The 25,220-nt window shown below is 45.6% G+C and overlaps 3 protein-coding genes across 12 annotated transcripts in view; 2 read left to right on the top strand and 1 right to left on the bottom strand.

Moving 5' to 3' along the window:
- Positions 1-8,820, top strand: part of GLYR1 (glyoxylate reductase 1 homolog) — a 28,302-nt gene extending 19,482 nt beyond the window's left edge. For 5 of the 9 annotated variants that reach the window (XM_050713744.1, XM_035549200.2, XM_035549204.2 and 2 more), the window contains 7 exons: positions 917-1,016; positions 2,122-2,232; positions 2,534-2,635; positions 3,699-3,861; positions 4,341-4,520; positions 4,982-5,106; positions 5,474-8,820. In XM_050713744.1, coding sequence (XP_050569701.1) covers positions 917-1,016; positions 2,122-2,232; positions 2,534-2,635; positions 3,699-3,861; positions 4,341-4,520; positions 4,982-5,106; positions 5,474-5,548 — 856 coding nt within the window. In that variant the 3' untranslated portion in view covers positions 5,549-8,820. Of the gene's footprint in view, positions 1-916; positions 1,017-2,121; positions 2,236-2,533; positions 2,636-3,698; positions 3,862-4,340; positions 4,521-4,981; positions 5,107-5,473 lie in introns of all 9 variants that reach the window. The other 4 variants (XM_050713745.1, XM_035549202.2, XM_050713742.1 and 1 more) reach the window with 3 other exon arrangements.
- Positions 1-25,220, bottom strand: part of HAPSTR1 (HUWE1 associated protein modifying stress responses) — an 824,185-nt gene that overhangs the window by 301,327 nt on the left and 497,638 nt on the right. The gene's annotated exons all lie outside the window — the stretch shown is intronic.
- Positions 9,664-24,652, top strand: ROGDI (rogdi atypical leucine zipper). 2 transcript variants are annotated; one of them, XM_035549198.1, is made up of 11 exons: positions 9,664-9,731; positions 11,918-11,989; positions 13,110-13,192; positions 14,493-14,547; positions 15,419-15,499; positions 17,879-17,974; positions 21,087-21,185; positions 21,664-21,777; positions 22,530-22,579; positions 23,064-23,190; positions 23,735-24,652. In XM_035549198.1, exons 1-11 carry the CDS (start codon positions 9,690-9,692, stop codon positions 23,774-23,776), a joined length of 861 nt encoding a protein of 286 aa, XP_035405091.1. In that variant the 5' UTR covers positions 9,664-9,689; the 3' UTR covers positions 23,777-24,652. The 2 variants fall into 2 exon arrangements, with proteins under 2 accessions (XP_035405091.1, XP_035405092.1); XM_035549199.2 differs by lacking the exon at positions 17,879-17,974 and having other exon boundaries at positions 9,667-9,731.

Raw genomic sequence — 25,220 nt, 5'->3', positions numbered from 1 at the left:
TGGTGTGGCTAATTGTGAAGAACTAACTGTTGGGAGCTGCGAGGCCGACTTCATTTTGAAGTTACATCAGCCATGTAACTGAACGCTTCAGAATTTCCTGCTAGAATTGTGGTTTTGGTGTGAAGCTAGCTGCATGATGTATAAAAGGATCCTTGCAGCAATAACTGCAAAACGATTCAAATTGCGGGGTAATTGCAGGGATGGAACTTAGTGCATTGTCTTTTTCTTGAAGTGGGGGGAGCAGAACTTTTGCCAGCTTAGGGGAGGAAAGGCAGCTGATGTCAGGGATTGTCTCACTCATGTTGACCTGTACTGGGCTATTATATTAGTTCCTTTCTTTGTCCGTCAAATCACAGCTGTGGAGCAGGGACTAGATCTCGGGTATGTCTTTGTGTGGTGCGTAGCGCAGTAGTTCTTGCTGGATTTTACTGAAATAAAAATAGTAATGTATCATTCAGTAGTATAAGCCAGCCATTGTACACGTGAACTTGTTCAAAAAAAAATATTTAGAGAAGCACCTGCTAATTCACACATCCTCTCTCTTCAGCATAGCAATAGCTAGCTACAGAAAGCACAAGCAACAAAATGTAATAACTGAAAACCAAAGAACCCAGCCTCCTAATCTTTTAATATTTTCCTACTCTTCTGAAGCAGGCTTAAGACTTTCTGCCGGAAATTGTCAGGGTTGCTTAGTAAGCAAAACAAATACCAGCTGGCTGGTAAAGCACAGTATTTGCCAATTTGAAACGTGCAGCTTAAAAATCCTGTTGTTCTGCCTGTGGCTGCAGTGTGATATTTTTTTGCTGGTGATGCTCCAGGGTTTGCTCTTCATCACTTCCAAGACCGCAAGAGGCTCACAACAATTGTTTTCTTTTACATAATCCCTTTTCTTCGTTAATGTTTGTCTTCCCCTCAGGATAGGATTTCTGGGACTTGGTCTGATGGGAAGCGGCATTGTCTCCAATTTACTGAAGATGGGTCACACTGTTACTGTGTGGAACCGGACTGCTGAGAAGGTAGGTAGGCACGTACTTTAGGTAGGCATTAGTACTTATCTCTTTTAAACACGTAGTTACTGGCTGTGGTCACCAGTCACTGGTGCTTGGGAGAGGATGCCAAAGAAACACAGGTACATGCTTGGCACCTTACTCTGTTATTCCTTCCTGAGTGCTTGTTGATGGCCTCTTTGGACTAGAAGCTGTGAACAGTCACCCACCACGTTGCTATTTTGTATTAAATTATGGGGCCGCTTGTATCCTTGTTGAGGACTACAAAATTCTGGGAATATTGCTGATCTAAATAGCTAAGTCCTTATGTTTCAGAGATTGACCAAAAGACCAGGTGCTGGGGAGTTGATCCTAGGAGTGGTGTGGTGAGATGCTCTGCTTGACTGCAGCTTCATCTACACATCCGTTGTGCTGTTCATGTTGCAGTGGCAAAAGGTTCTATTGCAGCCATTCTCTGTCACAATACAAGACGAGGATGGGAAGGGTTGACTTCAAAGTGGAAATGGAGCTGAATGGCTATGCACATTCTAGCCACTTATTCGGTGTAGCGGAGGTGAAAATGTGGGTAGCTGGGGGATCTGTTGGTACACAGATTATATTGTAAAATATCAAAGGCAGTAAGGGTGCTCTGGCTACTTTGAGAGGGACTAAAAGATTTTTGTAACCACAAAATGTGGATGGTATAAGGGGATGTGGTGAGAAGCAGCTAAGATTTTGAAACAGCAGCCCACTAAAACCTGTGTCAGTCTCGGCTGTGCATATTCCTGATTACAGTCCAGCAACACCTTTTGCGATGTCCACTTACCAATTCTTTTGCTCTTATCTCTCCTAAAACCCACAGTACTCAACCTCTTATGATTTCACCAAAGACTTCTCTTTTCTTATGCCTTTCTTTTGAAGTTTTTCACTTGGGGTTTCAGAAAAGCTGCAGAGTCCCTTGTGTGTTGGGAGATGAACCAACAAAAAACAACCCAAATGACCCAGTTGTAAATAGTTAATATGCCTGACTCTTTTTTGGTTGGGTCCAGCAGTAGAGTTTGTTTCAGCAAAATGCTAGAGACCTCATTTGCTCTGTACTTATTTTTTCTTACGTTTGGATTTGTGACTTTTGCAGTGTGATTTGTTCATCCAGGAGGGGGCACGACTGGGAAGAACCCCTGCTGAAGTTGTCTCCACCTGTGACATCACCTTTGCCTGTGTATCAGATCCAAAAGCAGCAAAGGATGTAAGGATTAGCTCTTGTTTTTCCTCCACCAGCTAGACTGGAACATACAGTCACTGAATGCTAGTTCTGACTCCTACTGACAACAGTAGCCTGTGTATTCGTAGATGCTGGTTAGGGCAGCTACGTAAAAATAAGTCTACCAACAAAATCATGCTTCTTCCACCACCAGATAATCCATGGGGGTTAGATATTGATATCCCTCTAGTGGACTACCATTGCAGTGCCAGACTAGCTTGGGCTTTTAGGATTGGAGTTTCTTTGCAGACACCCTATTGCTTTACCGCTCTTCTGTTCCTCACAGCTGGTACTTGGTCCGAGTGGAGTGTTGCAGGGAATTCGACCAGGGAAGTGTTACGTGGATATGTCTACCGTGGATGCAGATACAGTCACAGAGTTGGCCCAGGTAATCCTATCAACTGAACTTCTAACACTTGTGACTCAGCAGCAGTGTGGCAGTTCCTGTTGTTCCAGGCTGTAAACTGTCGGTTATACAGATGTTTGTGAAGATTTTGGGGCGACTGTTAGGGGAGACTCAAGTTCCAAGCAAGAATAAATTGTCACATCTTGACCTGTGAACAAGTTGGATGAGATGTACCCTGGTGATAGCAGCAATGCCTGTATATTTGGCAAGGCTGTCAGGTGGCACCAATGCGAACTACCAACTGAATTTTGTTCCCCTAGGATCCCTGTCTGGTATAGATTTGGTAGAGATTTAGTATTCTGTAGCAAACTGGAGAAGGAAATGCTGGCTGGTTGTATAAGCGTGCTTATAACTTACTGAAAATGCATAATCTGCTTATTGTAAGTGTTCTGGTTGTGGGGAAAAGAACACCTTCATGTTTCACTCTAGAAATGTTCTGAGAGAGGGTTTATGTAGAAGAGTTTTACTTCTGGCATGGCATCTTTGATTTGTTCTTTGACACCTTGATCGTTATCCTCAGCCCTTAAATCAGTGTGAATTATTGTGGGAAGGGAAGATAATTTTGAAGTTTTAAGCAGAGTCACTGGTGGTGCAGTAGTGTGTAACACAAGAGTTTGAAGAATACAAAGCAATCTGTCAGAGGCCTTTCTTCTTTGGGGAAGAGGGGGAAAATATGAAGTAATAACCTGAGATTCCTATGCCTCATACAGTGCCTTCAGCACTGTTTCTTGGCCATTAGAGGTTGACATGGTAAAAGCATGCAAGCTCAGCTGCTGAAAATATGCACAGTAATGATGGGTGCAGGAAGTGTTGCTGAGTATGAGGGCAACTTTTGTGCTTAGGCACCCTTTGCAGGGTGCAGTGCACTGTGTTAGGTGCATTACAGTGCTTCCCTGTCCTGTTTGTGTATCTAAGCTATTTGTGCTTTAAAATCCTCTCCTTAAGGACAGAAAAACCCTAAACAATGTTCTTGTTGGCTGTTCTGTATACTCAGGATCCTTGCGTACTGTTTATGCACTGCTAACCAGAGAAATTCTTTTTCCAGGTGATAGTGTCCCGGGGTGGTCGCTTTTTGGAAGCACCGGTCTCGGGAAATCAGCAGCTATCAAATGATGGGATGCTTGTGATCCTGGCAGCTGGTGACAGGGGTTTATATGAGGACTGCAGTAGCTGTTTCCAAGCAATGGGGAAGACCTCTTTTTTTCTAGGTAATTGAACCACCAAGGGCGGCCTGATCATGGTTTCTTAGTGCAAGGACTGGGATATACAGCAAGGAGTCTGAGAGGCATATATGTTATCTTTGTACGCCATTGGTGAGAGGGTTTGGTTGTTTCCTGTCTCCATGGGCAGTATGGGAAACTGGCCTGTTCTTCTGGAATTTGGCCAATTCCAGAGCCCCCAGCCCATTTTTTTTCTTTTCTTTTTTTTTTTTTTTTTGGAATACTGGTTCATTTTGGAGACTCTTTGTTGCTTTTTATTTTTAAATCATACATTTATGATTTCCCCCCCCTTCCTTTGAGTGCTTGGGAAATGGCTAAGTTTTCCAAAGTCTTTAAGGGGAAGAGGAAGCTGTTGTGTGTTTGGGATCAATGTGAAGAGTCTAGCAGCGTTTATACTGCGTGGGGTTGGGGAGGAAGGCTGCTGCATCTCTTGTGGAGGAATGCCCAATGGTGTGTCTCACTCCCAGGTGAAGTAGGCAATGCTGCCAAGATGATGCTGATTGTGAACATGGTCCAAGGCAGCTTCATGGCTACGATAGCAGAAGGACTGACTTTGGCTCAAGTGACTGGTCAGTCCCAACAGACCCTTCTGGATATCCTCAATCAGGGACAACTTGCCAGCATCTTCCTGGACCAGAAGTGCCAAAGTAAAGTTCTCTTACGTTGTTTTGTTATAGAACATTTCCCACAACCTACTAGCATTTCAGTTAATGGCAGAAGGGAGAAAACCATCCCATCTTCATCAGCCTGGGATTCTAGGTATTTTAAGCATTCTAGGAATGAAGACCTGAGTTCTGTTCCTTATCCTTTATAGCCAGGGATTCTGAGAACAAGCTCTGCATTGTTTACAGCCTGCTTAGGACTTGACTTGACAGTGAGGATTTCATTGGGGCAGGGTAATAAGTGAAATGGAGAGCAACTGCTTAGAAATCTTAACTAACTTTGTCAGTGGGTGATAGTGACATTATTTGCCTAATGAAGATAGAGAGCAGAGAAACAGAACATCTAAAAGCAGTGTTCTTGGTCATCAGCATGGGAAAGGAAAGTTTCGCGTTAGGCTTGATTTACTTTTGTCGTGCTTATATTTTGCATGCATTCCTCTCAACAGATATCTTGCAAGGAAACTTTAAGCCTGATTTTTACCTGAAATACATACAGAAGGATCTTAGATTAGCTATTGCACTGGGCGATTCTGTCAACCACCCAACTCCTATGGCAGCTGCTGCCAATGAGGTGAGAGTTGTTCAGATGTGTGTTACTCAGTGTTTCTTCAATAGGTAGAGTTGGAGCCATTTGTCAACAGGGACAAAAATCTAAGAATGTGGTGGCCTCTAGGACAAGGGAACAGCAAGTGAACTATATTTGGAGTAGGATGAAATAATGGAATTGAATTTGATTCAATGGTAGAAGCCCTTACAGTATCACATCAGTAAAAACAGATGGCCTAAACAAAATCTGGTTTGTTCTGACCTGCGCTGCTGTAATTATTTGAAGTAATATGCAGTCTTCTGGTTTGTAGTGGTCAGCAAGTAATTTTTCTTCTAGGGAAAGGTTTCTTACTAAAGCAGACACTGATCCTTTTCTAATTTCTCTTCTCTAGGTCTATAAACGAGCAAAAGCATTGGACCAATCAGACAACGACATGTCTGCAGTGTACAGGGCCTACATCCACTAGGCTGCACCATTCTTACTGTTAAATACTATGATTATTGATTAATATTATTATGATACTGGGTTTTAACTCTGGACCAGTCCATCTCTGTCTCTCCATTTCCTTTTATACACAGACTTTGAGATCTGCCACGGAGGCAGCTGCTGCGGTCAGCCTTCCCCTGGTGGCAGAAGGCGGGGGGGGGAGGAGGGGGCTCGGATTGTTGCAGTCTAATTAGAAAATCCATGCCATGCACTGACAGTCGTGGAACAGAACAGTGGCGGCTTGTTCAGAAGCTCTGAGGCAACTCTGCCAGAAATCTGCTGCTTGGCTGATTTTATTTTCCTCTTTGTAAGCTTGTCCAAGATGCTGTTTCTAATGATCCCTTTTCTCCTTTGCTGTGAAATAACGTGTGTGTTGGACTTTTTGCATCAAGGGGACGGGTGACATACATCCCATCTACCTGTGAGTATCTGTAAAGTCCTTGGTCCCAAGTAAGGTGAGGAGCATTTCTGTTTATCACCCACTGTTTGAGAACAAAGCACCTCCTGTGGAGGAGAATGGCAGTTCCAGAAGGTAATGGGGTTGCATGCAACACTGTCTAGATTCTGTTTCTTTTTAAACTTCCACCTCCCCAGTACCCTGATGGAGGAATTCTTCATACTGTTGAGAAGAACAGATTGCATCCATGTCTTCCCCTGCACAGATAACTCTAGCTTAGGGAACACAAACTTTACTGAAAATGAGAACACCAGTGTAAATGTGGCCTCCTAAAAGGCTAATCACAGCTGCCTATCCCACAAACAGCATGGGAGCTTAACACAGATTTTCACGGAAAGCTGCAAGAGAAATATTTAGCTTAAAACTAGGCCAGAGGTATTTTATTTGGTGAAGGAACAAACCTTGGAGTTGCTTCTGGCCTTAGTTTATGTTGCTTCACTATTTGCTTTACTTTTTTATACCCTAGTAGTCAGTAATTACGAAGGCATCTTGGATTGTAGCAGTGTCACAAGGAGAGTCTGAAAGGGGTGAGAGGAATGATCATAGAGCCAAGAGATGGAGGATCTTGAGTTCCTTTTCATGCTCTCTCTCTGGCCTTCACATGGTCATTTTACCTATAAGCCTGATTGCCCATCTTTCAGGGTGGGTGATAACTACCTACCTCACAGGGATATTTTGTGTACTGATTAGTGATCTTTATACATGTCAGATTTTCCATACATGTTCTTAGTGTTACTACTCTGAGTACAACACTAGCACAGCATGAGAATTTTCCCTGTACTTGTGACTCTGCTTGTGGCCAGATAACTTCAAGAAAGACTGGTGAATAAAATGGGAGGCTAAGGTTGCTGCTGAGCTTTACTTTAAAAATGCGGGACTTGAACTGCAGAGGCCAAAGCTAAAAAGCAGAGATGATCTCAGTGTTGGTAGCAGAGCAGCCCAGAGTCCAAAGGATGCCTGTCTCTAAAAATGCACAGGGCATGGGTGGTTGTGTTTTTTTTATTCTCAGTATTAGCCTTTTAGGAGGATTTTTGCATTTTAGATTTGAGAGTTAGTAAAATGCCAGTAAGAAACATTGGCCAAAATCGCTTCTCAGTGGCACAATCTCCTCCCTTGGGTTGGGATTCTGTAAGGAAAGAAAGCACATTCAAATTAGATTGTGTTCTTTTAAATCCTGAGGTCTGCCCCTCCCACCATCTTATTTTTCTAGGAACTTAATGGCTGTTTAAGGAAATTTTCCTGTGGCTTAGGATTTCTTACCAATCCTGCTTTGTGCAACGTGTATATGGTTCAGGGGCACCTTATTAAGAAACAGAGAAAGCATCAGATGCTCATTATGAAACATGACATCTAACTCCTAATGTTGTAAATGTTATTTTAGTGAATATTTCACCTCCTGCTATCACTGTTATTTGTAGGCTAATATTGTGTTATGCTTTATGTCCTGTGGCAAACATCTCCTAGTAATAGATGTTAGACATCACTTTGCCCATTTGTCAGCAGTATATGTGAGCAGTATTAGTTACACATACGTATTTCTTTGTCAATACAACTGTCATCCCACATGTAGATACTCATATAAAAGGCACATATAACTACCCAGGATAACCAGCCATTAGCCTGCTTTTGCTTTCCCTCATCCAGAAAAACTTAGCAATTAGCACCAGAAGTCCTTGATTAAACATGCTGCAGTTAAGAAATCACATTATGAATTACATATTGAGGGCATCTGGGAGTTGTTGTATTTTGGGGACAGGAGATAAGACCAGAGGTCTTGTAAGATGTGTTTTGGAAGGAAGAGGGAAAGGGAAGTACTGTCCCAGATTCTACTGAGAGTGGAACAGTTCCAGGTCAGTGCAGTAAAGTCTCTTGGACTAGATTGAAGGTGAATGGGTCTGACCCAGTGTAATCAAGGATCTCCCTTTTTACTTTGCGGTGCTTCTGGAAGCTGTGGGAATGCAAAAGGAGCTCTCAAGTCTCATGACATATATTTCATAGTGAATTCAAAGAACCATACTTACGAAAGGGTCCCTAGGCATCTCAGTGCTGCAGGTCTTGTTTTCCAGAAATATTGCATTTCTCAAAATTATCACTCTTCCTGTGGGAGTTGCAGGTGCAGACTGGTTGAACACTGTAACTTTTCCTGGAAAAACCTGACTGCAGCTTTCTGCCTGGATAGGTACATGGGTGGAGGGTGCAGTGCTGCCCAGCCGGCTCTGTGGTCACAGGAAGGCCAGAGACAGAGCTGAAGTGGATGTGAAGTGAGGAGGAAGGGTGGAAATGGTGGAAACTGGACTGTTTCAGATGCTGTCTGAGGTTGACTTGTGATAGTCTCACTTGGATTCTTCTATTTATATCTGTAGCCTCTGAACATGGATCTTACTCTGTTCCTAGGCCTGATATTTGGGGGAGGGAAGGGGCAGAGGGGGGGAAAGGTGTGGATTGAGAGATGCTCTAATAAAACTGGTTAGTCAATGTTGTCTTAATATTGTTGACAATTCTGTAAAGTTCATTTTTATGAAGATTTCTGTTTTAGCCATTTGCTTTTCTGACTCCCTCCTTTTTAAAGAGAAAATGTGACACTTGTGAAAAGCTTGTAAGAAAAGCTGTTTCTTTTCCTCAATGATAGAACCTATAGTTAATTAAGGTTGTGAATTTTTAATTTTTGCCTTGTTTTTAATTAACATTTGTCATTCAGAATAGGATGTGTGAAAATGTTTAAATGGCAAAACAAAAAGATTTTTTTGTGCAATTAACAAAGCTACTGGCAAAAAGAATAAAACCTTTCTTGGTAACACAGTGTTCTTGTGGCAGTTTCTGAACCTTTCAAACTGGTATTCTAGCATAAAAAAAAAAACAAAACCACATGCACTCCTCAAACAACTTGAAAGCCGGAGCTGCTGTAGAACAGCAGTGTACCTGGGAGCATTTTGGTTGCTGTGGTCTCCTCAGACAGGCACTAAGATGGACGAATAGGGCTAAATTCTGCTTCTGCTTGCAGGGAGGGCTGCGTGCATCTGCCTGAGGAGGAGGGTGAAGGCTCCGTTTTAACGAAAAGCTGAGGTGTGTTGGTTCATGGGCTTTCCAGTGATTATAACTGGGACTTGTGGCGTCTAAGTGGAGGGATCTTGGCTTGCTCTGTCAGGAGCGTTCTTCCTTCTAGCATCCGGGGCTTTTGGAGCACTACCTCAGCGACTCAGCAGCAAGTCGGCCTTTGCAGGCTGCTGAAGACAAGATCCCTGAGCCGAGGCTTTTGCAGGTGCAGGAATGTTGCTTTGTGATGATCCAGGCCATGGCGCAAGGTAACTTGGGCTCGTACTGTTTGCTGCTGACTACTGGTGTGCTTCAGTTACTGCTAAAATTGTTTTTTTCTTTTTTCCTTTGCGGTTCTTTGGGAGCTCTCTAGAGCTGTGATGTTTACTCAAGTCCTTTTCTCCGACCTTGCGTGCCAGGCGAGCGCGGCCGGCCCGCTCTGCCGGGGCTGAGGGCCGTGGGGCAGCGTGAGGTGAGCGCTGGCGGAGCCCCGCGCCCCGCCCGGCGCTCCCCGGGCCGGCCCCGCGGCTCGGCCCGCCACCGGGGGCGGCGCGGCGGGGCCGGGGCCGGGCTGAGCGCGGCGCCGGCAGGCACCGGGGGGTGGGGCGGGGTGGGGCGGGGCGGCGACACGATGGCGGTGGCCATGGCGAGCGCTGCGGAGCGCGCCGTGCTGGTGAGTGCGCGCAGCGCCGGGGGCTCCGCGCCGCGCCCGGCTGGGGCTCGGCGCTGACGCCGTCGCTCGTGACCGGCAGCAGCCGGGCGTTGGCGGCCTGGCGGGGCCCCCCAGCGGCTCGGGGCCAGACCCTGCCCGGGCCGGGGCGCTGCTTGCGGCTGCTCCGTGAGCCGCGGGGCCGCGGCCGGGTGGGTGCGAGCCCCCTGCCGCCGCGCCTCCCCGAGGCCCGGGCCCGCCCGGAGGCCTCGCTCTCCTCCCGCCGCCCCTCGGAGGCGCTGTGGCGGGGCCGGGCGGGCCGAGGGGTCCCCGGGAGCCGCGAGGGGGGCGGTGGTGGCTGTGGGTCTGAGGGACTCGGCGCCGGAGGCCGCCGTGCTTATGGGTAAATAACCGTGCGTCTTGGCCTGACCTTGGTCAGCCCGGCGGTGGGAGACGAGGCCTAGGAGCTGGTAGGCGCGGCAGGGCGGCCCCGTTCGCGTGATAAAAGGTGCGGGAGGCGCGGACAAGCTGCCGATGTACCCGTGGGTGGGAGCTGCAAGAAGCGGCGAAGGCTCCCTGCGGAGGGAGAGAGTCTGAGATTTATCTAGGGCAGGTGGGAAGTCACAGGGTCCACAACAAAAGCACAGAAAATAAGATTTGTCTAAAATTAATGCCATTTGTAGGATGTCTGGCATTCCTCAAGAATACGAGCGCGTAGGTGTAGTGAATGACCTCAAATCAGAAACGTGTACCTGGTGGGGTTCTTCCCCTCTCAATAGCGGGGATGGAAGATGCCGGTAACAATTTGAAGTGGAATAATGTGACCTAAAACATCCGTGTGGTGGCAGTGGGGGGGTAGAGACAGTCAATGCCTGTGCTTTACCCAAGTTACTTCCCTTCCTTCGGGAACCTGAAGGAGAGTGTTACAGAGAATGGAAGGGCAACGGAGCTGCTATGTCAGTGCAATGCCCAGAAACCCAAACCAGGACTACCAGGGGAAGGAAGGGCAGTGGTGCTGCACTCACACTGGTAGGACAGACAGACCCTATCTAGTGTTGCTGTGTGTACCTAGTTCTTCTGGGTGAACCTGTGTTCAAAGTGGTCCTTGTTCATACAACTCTTGCATAAGTAGATACAAGTAAATCCATCAGTAGTCATTTCGTGTTTCTTATGGTAAACAGGAACTATCTAGCAGAGAAACCTTAGGCCTGGGGCTTGGATAACTTGGCTTAAAATTCTGGGTTGACCACAGCTTTCTGACTTTTTCTGGGGGCAATGTGCTCACTTCATTCCTTTCCAGTACTTTCCACGTGGAAAATTTCCCATGTCTTACAAGGTAGCAAGCATAAATTTCTTCTCTATCCCTTGCTTGCTTCTTTCCCCACTTTTTCCAACGATTTTCTGAGTGGGCTCTTGGGCTTTAGCAGAAACGCTTAGCTGTGTTCTGGGGATCTGTTTTATACAGGCTTTTTTGTAGCAGACAGCTGACTGACGCCTGAGGTGTTACATCAACAGATACAAACTTGTTTGTTACGGAATTTTGCCTAAATGATTGGGAATCTTCAGTCTTCCTCTCCCCTGGACAGTTTTTAATTTAGCTTGTTTTATTCTTAGGCTGCTGTTGCTTGGTAAAATGTTGTTCAAGGTGGGATTAGGGTGAGGGTGTTTTAGTTTTTGTCTTTGTTTCTCAACATCTACTTGGCAATAAGTTAACTTTACCCAAGTTGTACCTTAGTTGTCTCTGATGCTAACTGATAAGAGATCTCCATGTCTTTGTCTCAACCCACAAGCTTTTCATCTTGTTTTCTCCCTGCATGCTGTTGAGGAGGAGCAGGAGATGTGGTGTCAGCCCAACACAGCAGCTTAAAAAGCCTCAGGGTGTGAAGCAGCGGAATCTGAACTTCCATCTGAAACCCACATACTGTGCTGTCTGTTTTCTCCTAATGCTGTGATTATTGATGCAGTGACTTGTACAAACACTGTTTTGTTAAAGTCAAAACAAAAATGAGGACAATTCACTTGGCTGGGGTGGAAAAGCGGGGAATAAGGCCTCTGAATACAACTGACACATCTTTCTTCTACTAGCGTGTGATGTAAACATCACACATAACAGTATACTTACAACTTAAATAATTTCGTATGTCTGAGATTTATTTCCAGTACTTGGCGAATATTTCTAATGATTCCACTGCTGTCTTTACGCAATGTAGGAAGAAGAGTTTAAATGGCTTTTACAAGAAGAGGTCCATGCTGTTCTGAAACAGCTGCAGGATATTTTGAAGGTAAGGGTAATCTGCTTAATCTGTTTTTGTGCTGTGGGTTTGTTTGTTTGCTCATCAATGTGAGGAGTGGTGGTAGATTTCTCTCAGAGGAAGAAAAAAATTCTTAGTTGAGAGTACACAAAAAGGGCCATCAGGCATGTCCAGTGTTTGCCTGTCCTCTGGTTTTGAGGATTCACAGTGAAGCTGTTTTCTCCTAGATTGCTCTGTCTTTGACTCTTTGCTGAGAGAGCTGCTTAGGAAAGCCGTGTGGAGGCAGCCAGGCACGTGTGACAAGTGTTTGCCTTAAACGTTAATAGTTCCTGGAACAGAGAATCTGGATCTTCATAGAAATTTGTCGTGTGAGGGTGGAAAGGAGTATGTTAATCTTAACTATCAAGCTTCTACCTGTGCAGCAACTTGCAGCAGATGCCTTCCTTGCCTGAACCCATCCTTCCCTCAGTATGCCACCTTCTCTGCAAGTTCCTGCCCCTTCCAGAGGAGCGAAGTGCGCAGCTGAGCTCAGCCTGTGGCACTTCCAGCCAGCCTGAGTATGGGCTGTTCTCAGCTGTGTGTCGGCAGCCATAAGGTGATCTGGTTACAGGAGGGAATGCTCACAAGAGCACCGCTCTTCTGCTTGATTGTCTTCAACAGGCCCAGCCCGTTAACGCCCTTCTGGTGGGGGTAGTGTGTGATGTAAGAGCAGGGGCAAAAATGTGGAGGTGAGGGGAGGTTGCCAAATGAGGAAAGAGTGCAGCAGTTCTGACTCAGCATATGGCTTAATAGCAGGTGATGCTAACCTGCGTTATCTGTACAGAAAGTACCTGTTTTGAAGAATTTCTTAGTTCTAAAGGTGAAATGCGATTAAAAGATAGCAGCCAGTATAACCAGTCAGGAGGGCTGATCTTCAGGGGCTGGTGTGAGAGAGGTCGTGGGCAGTCCCTGGGCACATCCGCACTGGCTGAAGTCTCTGTGCTCCTGTCTGTGCTGGGCAGGGTGCTGGAGTCACAGAAGTGGCTGTGCTGTGCCAGACCCCCACCGGCATCTCCCCTCTGCTCCTGCCTCGCCTTTCTTCCCGGGCTGCGATTCGGCCAGGCCTGGCAGGAGCTCCAGCACTGACCGCTCTGCTCTCTCTCCCGAGCAGGAGGCCTCGCACAGGTTCGCCCTGCCCGCCGGCGGCGCAGAAGGTGCGGCCAAGCAGGAAAGCTTCGTGCTGAGCACGGCGGGGTAAGTGGCTGTCGCTGCTGGGTCACAGCTGCTCTGCCAGGCCGCCGGGTGTGGGCACTGCGTGCCTTGCCTGCGCCGTGCCAGCGTCCGTCCCGGCATTTCCCGCTGCTGGTGAGGGATGCTGTTACCGAGCGTCTTCAGTAAAGGTCCCTGTGGTGCTGCCAGAGCGAAGGGGCTTCCTTCGGCGTGAGAGCTTGCCTTAAGGGAAAACAAACTCCTGTGGCAGGTTCCCTAAAAGTCCGTAGCTGTGTTCCAGGGGCTGCCATAGCCAGACGTTTGCAGTTTCCTGCTGAACTCTGTAATACAGCCATTGATTCCTGACCACATGCTGATGTGTTGCACCATTGCACTGCTGTCAGCAGTTCTTGCCAAGGTGTGTTTGTTGGATTCTGGGCTTTGGGAATTGGAGTTACAAGACTTGAGTTCTGCTCTTGACTCAGTTTCTGACTCTGACCTTGGACAAATCTTGATCTTTGCCTTTATCCCCCTAAGATAGGAATCATAAATCTCTTTGGCACAGAACAAAGTGAGATCTGTGCATAAGCTGCTATAGAAATGCAGTCCTTCTGAAATAGCTGCCCATTTTTTCATCTTCAGCATAGTCCTCTGTCTGAATATCTGTGCCCTGATGAAGCTTTCAAGCTTGCTGCAAAGTAGCGCACCTTAGTTCTTAGAAACAGCATGGTGAGCGCTTAAGAAGGGTGCACTGTTACTGTATTGCTTTCGAAAGTTGTATTCTTCAAATCTTAAAGCATTAAAACTGAGTCCAGTTTTTATTCACTGTTGTTCCAAGGTAGATCTTAAAGTGCTTATCTAAAGAGTCTAATATATTGAAATGTCACGTGTGGCTAAACTGAGTTCTTGGTGGCCCAGGTGCTTCAGTCTTCCCCCACTGTTTGCTGTAGATATGAGCCATGTTACAGGACTTCTGGATTTTTTTTTGTAGCTTTCAACTCCCACGTGATCCATCTAGCACTTCAGTGTCGGTAATCCATCTAGTATCTTGTGATTGTGCCTTTTAGAGCTGTTTGTAACAGCAACCAAATTGTTAATATTTAATACATGAAATAAGCCTGTTTCAGAATAGAACGTAATGTTTTAGGCAGGGCGGGTAGGGTGTGGTGGACTGGGGATCTGGAAGTGTGTGTAGAGTACACCTGCATCCTCCAGCTGACCCCTGGAGGGAGGGGACCTTGACTGGCTGCATGTGATGGGGAGGGACAGTGTGCTGCTGGCAGTTTCTGTAGGTGTCTATTGCTTCTCGTGACCTGCGTTGCCCAGATCTTTCTTCTCATTTCAGCACAGACCAGGTAAAAGGTGTGTTGACACTGCAGGGAGATGCCCTGTGTCAAGCTGTGAGTACTTCCATGCTTCCTGCTTTGTACCATAAGTCATCCTTACGTTTTACAAGTGATCAACAAGTATTCTTTGTCTTTCTTAACAGGCCTTAAATCCTTAATGTTTCAACAACTGTTGAAATTTGTCAAGATCCAGCATCTTGAGCCCTCTTCCTCAATGGTATTGACGTACCACTGCAGTGCCAAGGCAGTTTTACCACAGCTTTGGTGCCAGTTGAACTAGGCAATGGATATGAGATGCCTTTAATTTGAGTTATTTGTATGATAGCAGCCTCTGAGCCACTGCCATGCTGCCTAGATTTAGGATTCCAATGGTTGAATTCTGTTAAAAACTTCACTGCAGAGCTGACATCTGACTTTGCCTGCATGTGCTGCTCTGCTGTGGTATTGTCTTCAGTCAGGGAGGAAGAGCTGCTAGATGAGGCAGTCTGTAGTCATAACTATGTAAACCTTTGGACTTGCATGTATTGCAAAAATTTTACTAGTTTGTCCACAAGGAAGAAGTGTAGTTGTCAGGGGTATGTGTTGGTAGTAATACCAACTGATACTAAAATTCCTAAGACAAGTGGTGAAATTGACTTTTCTGGGGATTCCTCACCTTTATTGCCTGTATTGTTGTAATTTCAAACTTCATTGGGGACCTTCTAAGTTGAGATGGTACGGCCTGCCTGCCTCGATACACCAAATGCCTTTCAGCTTATCCTTTGTATTAATATCTTCTTTGAAGAGGGCTGAGGTCCTGGTCATGCCAGAACTTCTTTCAGCAGCTTGTCAAGGTGGTGTGGGAGGCAGAACGGGATGGGACTGGCAGTCTCCATTTTTGGCATGTGGGGATTGCTTACTCTCATGTTTTGTTTCTTTCTTCAAGGACGTTAATCTGAAAATTCCCAGAAGTAATCAGCTTCTGCACTTTGCGTTTCGGGAAGACAAGCAGTGGAAACTGCAGCAGGTATTGTTAACTTCAGATGTCTACCCCTTTGCAGAATGCGTGCCCTCCTTGCTTTCAGTGAAGGCTATATCCATCCTGCGTTACCTAGTTCCAGTGGTAAAAGCTAAGGGAGGAAACGTGCATTTAAATTGAGTTACGGTGCTAGGAGGGAGAAGTGGGTTCTGCTTGTTCCTGAAAGACCAGCAAGCTGAAGGCTGTCAACATCGCAGTCATGATCCTTTAAAAGGAGTGCCTAAGGTGTGTGTGCAGTACGTGACTAGTCGTAAACTCCAGGCTAGCAGGACAAAGAGCAACTTCAGAGGCTTTGAGCTGGTTCAGTAGCTTGTTTTCATTGTCTTACAGAAGCATTTCTTTATGGTGAGAACAGATCTCACTGCATTGTGCTCTTGTGGCATAGCTGAATTTCTTCCTTAAGGAGTCAAAGGGATGTTGAATACTGAATGTCTTCCCCCCGTTTTGCTGAGAGAGATCTGTTTCCAGGACCTGATCTAGCAGATGATCTTGAAGACAGTTTCCCACAGTTACTTTGTCATAGCTGAGTGAGTTGAAGAAAGGTGTATTCTATGTATTTTCCTCTGCGGTAGCCTGGATTTTTCTAGGTGATCAGTGCATTTGGTCCTTGAGTGCAGTTTGCAATGGCTGTTTTGGCAGTGGAGTGAAAACTCTACTAGGTAACTCTGTAGAAATCTAGAAAATTGTGTGCTTGAGTTCTTAATGCCAAATTGAGGTGTGCCTTGTATTTGAGTTGCAAACAGTCAAAGTGTAGATGAAGTGAGTTTATGCCTTACAACAAGGCAAGGGAACTTTTGTGCTAAGACTGCACAGCCCACACGGTTTTTTGGCTGTTGTGTCCCACTGCTCAGTTGATGGGCTTCTGCCAGCTTTTATGCAAAACACCTTTATTTACTTGGAAAAATTGTTGCGATGTTGTTCAGATGTGGAATGTGAGTACCTAAAGGACTCTGTGTAGAAGCATTTACTGTGATTATGTGGAGATCTTTGTCCTGTCTGAAATGAAAAGGACCACTTCGAATCCTTCATTGCATCTTTCCATAGTGCATGGTGCCAGTTTGATTCTTCTTTTTCTTTGTGCAAAATAGGTTAAAGTCATAAGTAAGAAACTGTAGTGTAGGCACACTTTTGAGGAACACAGGTGCAGGCACAGGCGTTCTTAGTAACTTGATTAGAAAAGACAGCAAATTCAAGGGGAAATAGCATGTCCTTATAATAGCAGAATGAGCAAGTTTGCCAGCACTGCCAGGAACTGCATAGTTTTCCCAAAAGCGTCTGGAAGATGTAAGGGCTGGAGGTGATGGTGTTTAGAGATGTCATAGCCCCAGTACCTGCAGAATCTGTGCAAGCTGTCAGTGGATTTTATCATCTTTCCTTTCTGTAACCTCCAGTCCAGCAGGACTCTTCTGTGATCCATGAGCCCATGGTGAGAAGGAACCAGTGACTAGATCTGTGCGAGGGAGGCCACTGCAAATTTGAGCTCAGATCTGGTGTTGCTGAGGAGCAGTGTAGATGAATTGAACTACAAATATCCCAAGCTGTGTTAACCATCTCCCAGCAGCCACCTTTCATACAGACTTGCCTTTCCGTCTATTTCTCCCTATGTCTTACCTCATTGTTTTTTTTCCTTTCTTTTTTTGCTTCCTGGAACTGAATGCAAGTCAATTTCTCTCAGGGTTTTCCTCCTCCTCTGGTTTGCCTTTGCGTGAAAGCGCTGGGATGCACCTATCAAGCTTGCTTTCGTAGTTGTCTCTTGGCTGCAAGCAGTTTTGCTTAAGAGGAACTTGGCTAGCTGTGTGCTGAGTCTGGTCATGTTCCACACAAGGAACGCAGTGGCAGCTTCTTGAGGATGGTGATAACACTCAACCCCAACAAGTACAGGGCTGTGGCATGATGCCATAGAGACTGTGGGAGAGATCAACGTTTGCTGCTCATTTCTTCCATTGATACAATTTGTCATTTGTTTTTATCTCTAAGGAATAAATCATCATATGTGTTGCTAGACCTGACCGCCATATGCCATCAGCAGTGAGAATTCCTACCTGAATAGTCATGATTGGAGTTCTCACAGGATGAGAATGCCTGATGTCACTGTTCCTTTGGGGCAGCAGCAGTATTTTTGCTGACAATTCGTGTTGTAGCTTTCAGACTGTTTAGAATCCCCAGTCCTTGGGTGAAGAACCTGGTAATGGATCTGGACAGCACTGGTAGATTTGTGTCAGCAAATGTCTGGTACTCATAGAAAAATGTCCTTAATGTCTGAGAAGTCACCATTTTCTTAGGGCCAATGAGGTAGGGTAACCTCTGCTTTCTTGCATGTGTTAGAGACAGTGCTTCTATAATGGTGCTGCATTTGTACCTTTGCAGATACAGGATGCTAGAAACCACGTTAACCAAGCAATTTACCTGCTTATGAAGAGAGATGTAAACTACCACTTCAAAACAGGCTCAGAGGTTCTCAAGGTGAGGAGAAAGCACTCTCTAGTTGAGTTGGAACATACATGTTTCTTTCCTTCATTTGGTTTTTGACACTTAATGCACGTTACTGTCTTGACTGGAAACGGATTCTTCGGTTGTACCTGTATATACGCGTGTCAAGGAGTATCCATGCGACGTCATATTTGACATGAATCTATTACCAATCTAGCATCAGTAACAGCGTTGCAAATCACAGTGAATGGTAAACTGAGCAGTGAGTGCCCTGTTGTACAGCGGTGGTGTTTTGAGAGAACCTCCCTTAATCTTTCCTGGATGGTGCAGTTATGTAGATCATGCTCTTCCCTGTCAGTCAGTGCTCTTGAGAGAAGAAATGAGGCAGTCATCAGCAATGAAAAAATGACATTTAGTACTTACAATTTACTGATGATTTGAAAATGACTTGCTGATCAATGACTTGTTGATGCTGTCTGATACAGGCCAGCTGTTGTGTGGCATAAAGCCCAGCCCTCTGCTTGGTCATGCTCTCTGGACCAGAGTTGGGATTTACTCAGAACCCGCCACAATGTCAAACATGAAAAAGCCACGTCTTTTAAATCTCTGTATGCACAAGGGCTGCCAAATTTTTACTACCAATTTCCTTTTTAATTTTGGGTGAAAGGAGGAGGGGGTAATTAGACATCATTTCCAATGCCTTTATCTTAGCAGTCGTGAGCTCTATAACAGACATATGTTGATTCCCACGTCTGGAAAAGGAAGTCTTCCTGAACAGAGCATTTGAACTGTGGTGTTTCTGGCAGGATTGGACCAACGATGAGCTAGTTCTTCAGTGCCCTAGTTCATATGTGGTTATGGATGGGGCAGGGGGGCATTCAGTAGTTGTATCTATGATGTGGTAGTGGGGAGAACTAGGACGTAGGTTGTTTTCCTTTAATACCCGCTATTTGGAAGCACTTACAATAAGTTTGTCAATGCTTTTGTGGCATCAGTAATTCATCTCATCTTCTCTGCTTTTTCTTGTAATGAGTAGATGTTCTCTCCTCAGTTCCTGGTAACAGCTAAACTACGTTCATCATAGAATTGTAGAATCACAGGATGCTTTGGGTTGGAAGAGACCTTAAGGACTGTCTGGTTCCAACCCCTTTGCCCTAGGCAGGGACACCTCCCGCTAGACCAGGTTGCCCAAAGCCCCATCCAACCTGGCCTTGAACGCTGCCAGGGATGTGGCATCCACAGCTTCTCTGGGCAAACTGTGCCTCACCACCCTCATAGTGAGGAATTTCTTCCTAATATCTGATCTCAATCTCCCCTCTTTTAGTTTAAAACCATTACCCCTTGTCCCATCACTACACTTCCTGATGAAGAACCCCTCCCTATCTTTCCTACAGGCCCCCTGTAGGTACCTCAAAGCTGCTCTAAGTTCTCCCTGGAGCCTTCTCTTCTTCAGACTGAACACCCCAGCTCTCTCAGCCCATCTTCATAGGAGAGGTGCTCCAGCCCTCTGATCATCTTTGTGGCCCTCCTATGGACCTTCTCCAACACATCCATGTCCTTGTGCTGGGAGCTGCAGATCTGGATGTGGTATTCCAGCTGAATGAGAGTGGAACAGAGGGATTCACCTCCCTTGTCCTGCTAGCTATACTTCTTTTGATGCAGTCAAGAATACAATTGGCTTTCTGAGTTGCAAGTGTGCATTGCCAGCTCATACTCAGTTTTTCATCCACCTATAGTCCCAAGTTCTTCTCCAGAGGGCTGCTCTCAGTCCACTCATTGCCAAGCCTGTATTCATGTTTGGAATTAACTGGACCTGAGTGCAAGAGGTCCAACAATGCCTGTCCTCTAGTTGGGCTCTCTATCACCTGTACTAGGAAGTTATCCTCAGTGCATGCCAGTAGTTTCCTGGCTGGCTTGCAGTTTGTTTTGCTGCTTTTCCAGCAGGTGGCTGCGTGGTTCAAGTTACCCAGCAGGATCAAGGCCTTGCAAGTGTGGTGCTTCCTGGAGCTTCATCAACATCCTCTCGTTAATTGTGTGGGCTATAATAGATGTCAGCCACAGTTTCCTTTGTCTCTAGTTTTCACCCAAAAGACCAGTGTATCGTTGTTCTTTAAAGATGGCTCTGTACAATCGACCCTTTTTTTTTGCATGCTGGACAATTCTTCCACCTTTCCTTCCTTGTCTGTCCCTTCTGAACAGTTTATAGCCATCAGTTGAAACGCTCCAATCATGTGGTTCATCCCACCAAGTTTCTGTGATAGCAGTCAGGTTGTAGTTTTCCAGCTAGGCAATGGCTGTCAGTTCTTCCTGTTTGTTATTCATACCATGTGTGTTTGTGTAGAAGCATTTCATTTGGGTCTTAAACTGTCGAACCTTTTTGGAGGGTTGGGTTGGGGTGTTCCTCGCTACTCTGAGAGGTGTGCTTTTCCTCTGTGTTGCTCATGAGCGTGTAGCTGGATGTTAACCTGCATGATGCGTTGACTTCTGCCCATGCCCCTGTCTCTGACTGGCAAGATAGAGGAGACCATCTGGTCCTCTGTCCCTCTCACGTGTGACCCCAGGACCCTGAAGTCTTGCTTGATCTTGCTCAGGCTGTGCTGTACCATATGGTTGGTACCCATGTGGAAAAGAAGTAGGAGGTGGTGTGTGCCTTTTACCAATCTTGGCAATCTCTGCAGCATCCTGGACCTTAGCTCCTGGCAAGTAGCAGACTTCCCTTGACTGCGTAACAGGCTGGCAGATGAGTGTCTCGGTGCCTCTCAGTTGGGAGTTACTACTAGCACTTGCCATCTTCTTCTGCAACTTCTGGCAGGCATAGCTGGTGCTGTTTCACTGTGTGAGTCTTGCTCTTTGATTTCGTCTGCTGCCAAAGCTTCATATTTGTTGCTGGTTGGTATTTTTGCGGAAATCATTGTCATGGTCTCTTGTAACTCATGGCAACAGGTTGACACCTCTTTTTCCAGGGTCCTGTCTGTGTCTTGTTGATGTTTTTTTGTCTGCTAGTCCTTGTGGTACTAGCAAGTCCCTTCCCAAGTCCCCAGATCCTGAGTGGAAGGGGTAGTGGTTGTTGCAAAATCCTACAGCCTTGCTATCAAGAGCTATCCAGGGTTCGTCACTCAGCAGTGTACTGTACGTTATCTTACAGCTTATGGATGCTGTGATGTTACAGCTCTCAAGAGCACGGAATCGTCTTACCACTCCAGCCACTCTGACTCTACCAGAAATTGCCTCCAGTGGTCTCACAGTAAGTGTGTGGTAGTCTAGGACTCATACGCTCTGTGTCAGGATGTTGTGCTACATCTTGATGAAAGTGGATTTCTGAAACCCCTCCTGAGGCAGAGAGAGACGTGAAGTAAGCGCAAGCCTTGAGCTCAACGGTTTTGGCTGTTTCTGTATCTTCCTGTGGGAGAGCAGATGACTTGGGCGTGAGGACTCTGGTTCTCCGAGAAGTTCTGTTCCCTTCCCAGGAAGGTTGTACAGGGATGATTTCCCCGTATGAATACTGCTCCATCCTATTTTGTCACCAGCACTCATACCAACACAGTCTGATGAAGTGCACCAAGAGGAACAACCATGGCATGTGTGCTGCTCAATCTGTTTCTTTCTTAACGTGTCTCTCACTATGGGATAATTGCAGTATAGCTTATAAAAAGCTAGTGATTGCCTAGCATTAGAAATAATGGTCAGTTCACAGTTAAAGAAACAACTTATTTTCTCACCAGAGAATGTTCGCTCCTGCTCTGCCTCCAGACATCCTTGTGAATTTCTACATTAACCTCAATAAGCTGTGCCTGACCATCTACCAACTCCATGTGCTGCAGCCCAGCACAACTAAGGTGATGCTTGCTATCTCTTCAGCCTTGTTTATTTACCCCTTCTTACTTGTCACTATGAGGAGATCACACTGTTGTTTGGTGCACCGTTATAAGCATAAGATAATGCAAAAGTGACTGTGACTGACACTAAGTGTCTGTGTTTAGATCTGCTCCAGTCAGAGCACTGGCTCTAAATGTAGTTCAGGTCATGGCCACTTAGCCAAGAAGAAAATAGCAGTACCCTGAAGAAAGTCAGAAACTGTTTTTTGCCAAGTAATGTTTTATCTTACAATGTAGTTTGATAACTTTACATGCTTTTGGAAGGGTATAATTGTAGTAATCCAATTTACATTGAAGTAGCTTTGGGGGTTTTTTGAATGGAGTTTTGATGGTTAATTTTCTGCTTCACATGTTGCATTTGAGTTGATTTGATGTCCCCTAAAAACAGAATTAAACCCTTAAGGTTTATGAGATGCAGTCCTTCCATATGGATGTTTTTCCTAAAATCAATTTCCTATTTTTCTTCTGGTCTGTGGGAACTTACTTTTCTTGTTCAAAAATCTGGATCTAAATTGCACTCAGCTACTGTGTAGAATGTGCTTTTTCTGAAGGAGCAAGATGGGATCAACTGGCTTGTATTCAATATGAATGGAGTATTCAGGCATATGTATCAGGTGTTTCTTGTCAGGCTACTGTGAGTGCAAATAGTAAAGGTCTTCTAAATTATTAATTTACTAACTTAAAATCCTAATGACCCTTTTCTTCTCCTCTAGAATTTCAAACCTGCTGGAGGATCCATTCTACACAACCCTGGAGCCATGTTGTAAGTACAATTACTACAAGGCTGTGTAAAAGGGATAGGAGGATGCTGAGGATGAGATCCAAATGAGATCTCAAGACAATCCACACACTCCCTGACATAAAAGGCTACCCTGCCACTCCGGTCATGCAAGCCATCCCACCACGGAGGGGTGGCTTTTCAGGATTCCAGTTGCCCATAGAGTACCTTGAGTTTTGCAAGAGATTAGAGCTGTCAGCCAAAATGAACATCAGGCTGTTGGTGTTGCCATCTGCATTTCCTGTGTTATGCCTCTCTGGAAAGTGGTAATGTTTCTACTTGAACCTTTTACGTTTTTTTTTTTAAACTCTGAATTCAGTCAGAGATAAACTGAGAGTTTGCATTCTGTAACTTTGCCAGGTGCTGTTTTAAACGTAGAAGTCGTTCCGATCCCTTGTGTGAGAATGGAGGACAGATGAGTTCTGTATTTTGTGCTGTTTTGTGTGAAACTGCTTTTTTTCCTCTCCAGTGAGTTTGGCAACCAGCGGTATGAAGTCAGCCATGTCCATAAAGTGGAATGTGTTGTCCCATGGTTAAACGATGCCCTCGTCTTCTTCACAGTTTCACTGCAGCTTTGCCAGCAACTGAAGGACAAGGTAACACCCTTAGAGAAGGGTCTTTGTTTTTTAAATCTGGATTTTGAGAGGATCTCAGGTTTAAAAATCTGATGTGATGTTAATTTGTGTGACTGGTACATGAACTGAAAACAAGCAATGAGTCAGTGCTCCGGAGCCTTGGAGCTGGCTGGCAGTGCCCAGCAGGCAGTCATCTGGGATAAATGCAGCATGGCAGATGTTTGCTGAACAAGGCTGAAAGGAGCAGGTAGAAGCTTTTGTGTTCTCAGTCGTGAGCTGGATGTTAGGAAATAGCAGGGTACTGAAGAGGAGGCATGGAGAGGTTCAGCGAACTAGATTCCAGAGAACAAAGTTCAATTCCAGCTCTGCAGCTGACCTGGCTGCCACCTTGAGCAAGTATCAATGTGCTCTGAGCATCTTCAGTGACAACAGCAGCAAGTCTGCCCTTTTGCAGTGCAGTGCTGGATAATGCTGTAAAGCTTAATCTTTACACACTCGTTACATGTTCTTTCTTCTATGACTGAGGGGATCGAGGAACTTAACTGCTTATCTTCTTGTTTTCCAGATCTCTGTTTTCTCCAGTTACTGGAACTACAAGCCATATTAATTCTCTGTGGATTGTCCAAACACTTAAAGCACTTCGAGCATCTCCCTGTTTGTTTTCCATGTGCCTGTTGAGTCCAGGTCAACGTGAGAAGTGCTGTGTGGTTTGTTTACCCTGTGGCCCTTTGTAGGGTAGGGTCGATGCATCTGGAAACACACATCTAGTGGTTTCATCTGGGACCAGTACGTGAGCAGGGCACCAAGCAATGCTGTGTGGATGGTGGGAGCTCCCACCTATCTTCTTTCACATGTGTTCTTTGTGGTTTACACTTTGCAAGCCTCTGATTTACACTAGTACCTTACAAGGGACAGGGAGCTGTGGAACACTCTCAATAACTGTATTTGCACACAGTGCTGTAACTAACTGCTGGACTTTGAGCTGGTTGGGAAGGGATGAAGTTAGACTAATATAACACACCACAAAAAAGTGCTGGGCATGTTGCTCCATGTAGTAAAGTATGTTGCTGTGGCCTCATCCAGTTGCCGTTATGACTAGCTCAGAGCTCTTTTCTCCAATCTGTTCTGGCCATGCCCATGTTATTGTTTCCCCTTTGAGGAAATTCTTATTTGCTACTATTTGAACTATTTTTTTCCCCTGGCATCAATGTGATCATTTGTGTTATTTATTTTTCCTAAGCCTCAGTTGAGCCACTTGTTTTTTGGTTTTGTTTTTTTCCTGATGTAGTGTGTAATTTTCATTGTCAGCCTTTGGAGCTGCCCTCGTACCTTCAGCACAGTTGTACAGTCTCACATTCTGTCATTAAACTCCAAGTGAGTACCATGTTACCATGATTTGCTGCCTACCTATGAATGCTACAGTATGTAAGTCATCCCTCTTGCTATTGATAATTGTGAAATAAAGAACCTCATTCCTGCCATACTTCTGTGGGGTGTCAGTGCTGAGAATGAAGATTGCCAAAAATTCTGTGCTATTTTACAAGTGAATGCTTTAGTTTTGCTTGCTGTTTTATTGCTTGGAGAAGGGAGGACAGTAGCGGTCTCTCAGGGTGGAGCTGTGCAGCCCTTCAAAGGCCAGGGTTGGTTTGTGTAACTTCAGCCTGTAGCTCTTAGGTCAGTGCTGTCTGACACCTGGGTACTACCTGAAGTACTTCTCCAAAAATCTCTTGATGGTCATGTCTGGGAGGGGCTGTAGCTACTGTGGCTGGGCTGGATCGGCACATGGAGCTGATTGTCAAGTGATGAGGAAGCATTGCCTGTCTCCTGCCTGGATCCAGTTTGACCTATCCAGCCTGTGTTTCTGATGGCCTTCATTGCTGGAGGACCTTACCCAGGAGCCTACGTTTGCACTGAGGAGAAGACTGCAGGCTCATGGTGGTCCCTACAAGAAATCAGGGCCATTGGGGGCTGTCCTGACAGCATGCAGGATCCTGTTGCTTTCCAAGCGCTATCCAGAGCACTCTGCTCAGAAGGGGGAGAGAGATCACAGA

This window comes from Cygnus atratus, chromosome 15 (genome assembly GCF_013377495.2).
Source record: "Cygnus atratus isolate AKBS03 ecotype Queensland, Australia chromosome 15, CAtr_DNAZoo_HiC_assembly, whole genome shotgun sequence".
In the NCBI taxonomy this organism is placed as follows: domain Eukaryota; kingdom Metazoa; phylum Chordata; class Aves; order Anseriformes; family Anatidae; genus Cygnus; species Cygnus atratus.
This window is presented reverse-complemented; position numbering and strand designations above follow the sequence as displayed.